We start from the raw sequence: 5,765 nt of genomic DNA, 5'->3' as shown, positions 1-5,765 counted from the left end.
ATATATATACCACTTACTTATCAATATAAAGTCTTCATTCATTAAATTCCATCGAATAGAATTTGAAAAAAAAATAAGAAAGAAGGAACCGAAGCCAAAGTAAAGAAAGATTTGTGATTAATATGGTAATGATACTTAATCCTTGCCTTGACAAACTAACCTTCCACTAAACAAATATCTTCTCTAATTATCATCATCAATACATTTCATTTGGGTTCATTTTCACTTACGGTGAGAGAGAGGCTGAAGTTTGCATGGAGAAAACTGTAACACCCATTGAAATTTTGGCTTTAATTTCTTGCCATCCGTAACTCCAATTAAAAATCTAATTCGATAAAAGTGTTTGTATCTTCTTCCTTTCTACGTGGGCATTACTTTTATTCGGTAGAAATTGATGATGACGTAGCTCTTCTTTCTCTTAAATTTGGCCAACTGGAGTTCTCGGAGGCACAGACGATTTCTGACAATTTCGTTTTTGGCATTAAATGAATAAAACGTTGCGTTTTATTAAAATATTACAGTCAGAAAATCTGTCAGTCACTAGTAAAAATCTGTCGGTAAATTACCAACGTAAAAAAATCTGTCGGAAAATAATTTTCAACGAGGCTTTTACAGAGGGACGAAATCTGTCTGTAATGAAGACTAAATCTGTTTGTAAATCTGTCTGTATTAAGCAATTTTCTAGTTGTGTAAAGTATTTCACTACAAAAAACACCGTTAAAATCGACGATAAAATCGATGATGGAAGTTGTCACTTTTAAATTTGTCGATTTTTCAAAACAGTCTAGCTAGGTGGACAATGACTTTTGTAAACAATGTGAACAATGGGCTTTAAAATTAGCCCCAATAAAATAATAATACACTACACCCCTACGGAAATCACATAAATCATAAGTGGAAAAGGGAGGTTATTATATGCATAATTGCATTGTTCACTAAACTCATTGTCTCCCTATACTTTTTCTTTTCAAAATTCTAATAAAATTGATGGCTTGCCTTAACATCGATAATATTTAAATAAAATCGACAACTTTTTCATTTATAATATGAATTTAAGATTTTTACCTATTTATCGACAAGCTTGTCATCGATAATATTGTATAAAATTGACAACGCAAGTGTATTGATCCGCTTGCAAGTCAAGGGGTGATCGGTAGAAAGCCTATGCCTCCTCTTTTGGGCACGGCCATGGCCACAATCTCTGTCTTTACTAGAAGTATCTTGTACAATAGTTGGATCTCTCTGCACACCATGTAAGCCAGTGTTAGGAAGCTCGTTGGCTTGTTGAGCGCATGATCTTGGTGCACCTTGAGGAGGCCTCCCCTTTCGACCTCGACCACGGACATGACCTTGGTCTCCGTCTCTACCAACCGTATCCTGTACACATTGAAATAAGCAAGGTATTATCCATAACATAATCGATACAAGAAATTATAAAATATGAATTAAGGTAAAATCACATATTTGGAAACTAAGAATTTACAACTAAAACCTCAATTAGAGAATTTCGAACTTCCATTATTTTCAATAATGTAAGCATCATCATCATCATAGATCTCAATGTCATTGTCCTATTTATTGTTTTTATTTTTTTCAACGAAAATCTATAACAAATAAAGTCTTATCATGAATATAATCTATACTTTCACCATACTACAAAAAAAAGGTCTATGGTCACAGTGAAAAATCGTGACCACAGCTAGTGAAAATATGGATTGAGAATGAAAATGGCTAGGCCTAATTGAGAACTAGAAACTAAGAGAGATATACAGATTAGTAAATGAGAACTAAGTGATTGAAGGTTCGTCTGGAAAGAGCGAGGGTTTTGCCCGCTTGTCTAGTGCACGTATTTATTGATTGTTGAACTCGAGGAAACCCACCTACTGATTGATTGTTGAACTCGGAAAAACCCACATACTGATTGATTGTTGAACTCGGAGAAACTTACGTACTGATTGATTAGTGAACTTGGGGACCCCGACGTACTGTTAATTTTTGTTTTCCATTTTGCGTATATTATGGTGTCTTGCTTTGCGACGATTGCCGGTGGTCATATATTGATGATGTTCTTAACCATATCGACACATATGCACATACAGTACGCAATGGGAAGCTATATCTGGAACTTGTTTCCAGGTAATGTTGGGTTGTGGTATGTAAAATGACACATGAGTTCATAAACTGCGTAAAACTGACATGAATCACTTGTTTGCACATACTTCTCTGTGATATGTGTTTCTGTGATTGTGTGTGTGTATGCTTCTTGACTTGTGATTTTCTCTGTATCTTTAGTTTGTTAAAGTTTTTTATATCTTGGAGTTTGTTGTTGTTGGCTATCTACCGAATATTGTATGTATTTTGTTGTGGAATTGCTGTGTAATAAATAATAAAATGAACCTAATTAACTACCCCGACCCTAGTAAGGACTCTCCAGTTCTTACCCCCTCTTTCCACCCCTTCCAACTACAGATGCGAAGGCTTATTGCGAAGATGCAGGAGCATAGAGGAAGATGTTTGCAAGTTGGGTTGTTGTTAGAATTATTTTTTTTCCCTCACCTTGTTAGTGAAAGTTTACTCAGAGGGGTAGGTTTTGCAATTGGTTTTGTATGTAATACTATAATGTTTTAATTATATTAGGTATGTGAATATGTGTTATTTGTGATTGACAAAAAAGTTTTAACTTTTTAGTAAAACTGTCGACATATAAACATGTAAAGGCTCAATCTTAAATAGATAATAAAGGAATTAGGTCAGTAATGCCTTACTTTTGGTACGATCATCACGTGGTGGAAGTTGAGTTGTTATACAAATTATATTGTTGCAGATTTTTTTGCAAAAAATTTTGTTGCATTACTCGCTCACTTAATTTCTCTCACTTAATTTCTTAAAAAAGAAAAAAAATAGAAATTTATTATTCTCTCACTTAGTTTAAACTCTCTTTGAAAAAACACACTACCCTTTGTATCACGCTCACGTTTTCAACCTTCTTTATCACACTCTAAACCCTGATCTGGCTCACTCAACTTTTGGAGTAAGTATTAAAGTTATTCCTAACATTAAAATCTTCCTATTTAAGTATTAACATTTTAAAATCATCTCAATTTTGTCCTATCATTAGTGATTTGTTAAAAGAGTTAATGATAGGATAACATTAAAAAATTTTTGAAATGTTAGGGATATAAATAGGACGAAAATATTAGGGATAAAAATGATATATTATTATCCTTAGAAAAATTACCAAATCAAATAAAATAAAAGTGAATTTTAATAGAATGATTTACGTTACAAATCCAAGAGTTTTACTCATCATGGAATGCTTGTATATAGTAGATAAACTTTTAGGAAAGGAATAAAGAACAAGATACATATGCAAAAAAATTCTATATATTATATATTTTTGTCTCTAATGTATCAATGTTTTTTAATTTTAATTTAAATAAATTTTATTTTTAACTATAAAATAAATTTAAAGTTTATCCTTTAATAACATTATTTTTTTACGGTACATATATAATTATTCAAATTTTTTCAATCACATCTAATTAAATTATTCTTAATCACACTATTTGCATTCTAAGTAATTCTTTTTTAGTTTTACTTTTAAAGATTTTCACTCATTATGGAATGTTTGTAGAATAGCTAGTAAATAGACTTTCAACAAAAGGAGAGAAAAGAACATGATACATATACAGTAAAATATAAATTCTATATATTTTTTTCTTATATACCAAACCTTTTTAATGTGTAATATAATTAAATTTTTTTAATCTTTGAAATGAATTTTAATTTCATTCTTCAATAATATCAATTTTTTATCCAAAATAATTATTCAAATTTTTTTAATTACATCTAAGTAAATTACTCTTCATCACATTACTTTCATTCTAAATAAATTTATTTTTTTAATTTTATTTCATTCAAAGTAAATTTATTTTTTATTAAGAGTAAATTTAAAAAATAAATTGAATAATTATCTATTGGAATAAATTAATATTATTAAAGGATAAAATTAAAATTTATTCTAACGTCAAAAATAAAATTTAAGTGAGAACATATCAGTGCCTTTTCAATTTTTTTTTATAAATTCTATTTTACCATATAGACGAATTTTCAGACGGATTTTCCGTCTGTAATTACAGGCAAAATTTCAGACGGATTTTCCGTCTGTAATTACAAACATATTTTCAGACGGATTTTCTATCTGTAATTACAGTCAGATTTTCAGACGGATTTTCCATCTGTAATTACAGACAGATTTTTCGACAGATTTTTCGTCTGTAATTTAAACTTTGGAAAATCATGATTACAGACAGAAAATCCGTCTGTAAATCCGTCTGTATGGTAAAATAGAATTTTTTTTTACTTTTTCTAATTAAAAAATGAACATGTTTTCATACAAAATAAATATAAATTTAATACAAATTTTTATCTAATTTATATTCGAATATTTATAATATTTCAAAAAATAAACAAATTCATCGTATTATCAAACTAAAAGAAAAGTACTATAAACAAGCAAGTCAATATAATTCAAAATATAAACAAAATGTATTGATCATCAACTATAATTCCTAGTATATTGTTCAACCATGCTAAAACTATCAGCTATAGTCTTCAGTGTCATCTTTATCCTCATCATCATCATAGTCCTCATCCGAAGACATTTAGGGTGGCGGTGGTGGCAGTGGTAGTGGAACTGCGCTAGAACTATTTGACGCTCTAACCATCTCATAATAGCTAACATAAGCCTCATTCTATTTCTTTTGTTTCAGCTTTTCCTTCTTGGCCTTTCCAACTGCCCGTTCCAACTTTTCTAACTTCTTTTGAGTCTTTTCCAAAGGAGCCAAGCGTGTATCTAACAACTTACTAATACGCTCATCTGTTTGTTGAGTAACACGCTGAAAAAGCTCTTCATTGAGATTATGAATCTGTTCTCGCAAATTAGGAACACTATTTTGATTTCTTGGTGCTCTTCCAGATACAGAATTGGCAGAAGTGGTTCCAGACTTGATAGAGTTAGAAAAGAATGACCCTTTTCCGTAAACTCGATTCTTCTTTTGCCCACCAGACACTTCCTCCCAAATCAAATCTTCATCAATTGGTTGTAGCTCCATTCCTTGTGATTGAGCCTCGGCATGTTGGGCCTGAACTTCTGCTAACTTTTTTATAAACTTCTCCTGTTGCACAATGGTTATATCAATTATATTATTATTATTAAGACAAACAGCCATGCATATCATAGTGCAGCAAATATATATATATATATATATATATGCATTACTGAGTCTCATGCACGTACAATATATATATAAGAGATACCAAAATAGAGTTGGTGAGTTGGTCAACCAATCAAGCCTAACCAACATAATAGATTAGGTCCTAACTGCACTAACCCTTTTCTTTAATACAATCTTGATTGTTCAAAAAATCAAGCCTAATCAACATAACAGATTGGTGAGTTTCCTATCAGTTTCACTGAACCATGCACTACCACTGTCATATTCTTGATTATTCCCCCAAAAACTGATGGATGAATCACGCATACATTACTTGCTCACATTGAATGATGACAACAAAAACCAAAAACTGCATAGTAGCAATTATTATTACCCAATATACTACTAATTAATTAACTAGTACACTGTTAGTACTTACCATATACACACGACTAATAATTCATACTTATTATTAAATAAACAGAAAGAGCAAAATGGAACAAGAAAGGAAGGAAGATAAATGCACTATAAAAAAAAAGGAAAACATGA

General features: G+C 30.7%; 1 protein-coding gene across 1 annotated transcript in view; it reads left to right on the top strand.

The window, feature by feature from the left end:
• Window positions 1–4,705, top strand: part of LOC107458952 (seed lectin-like) — a 6,733-nt gene extending 2,028 nt beyond the window's left edge. Inside the window, exon 2 of the mRNA XM_016077167.1 lies at window positions 4,606–4,705. Coding sequence (XP_015932653.1) covers window positions 4,606–4,705 — 100 coding nt within the window. The remainder of the gene's footprint in view (window positions 1–4,605) is intronic.
• The last annotated feature ends 1,060 nt before the right edge of the window (window positions 4,706–5,765 follow it).

Source organism: Arachis duranensis, chromosome 7, assembly GCF_000817695.3.
Source record: "Arachis duranensis cultivar V14167 chromosome 7, aradu.V14167.gnm2.J7QH, whole genome shotgun sequence".
Lineage (NCBI taxonomy): Eukaryota > Viridiplantae > Streptophyta > Magnoliopsida > Fabales > Fabaceae > Arachis > Arachis duranensis.
This window is presented reverse-complemented; position numbering and strand designations above follow the sequence as displayed.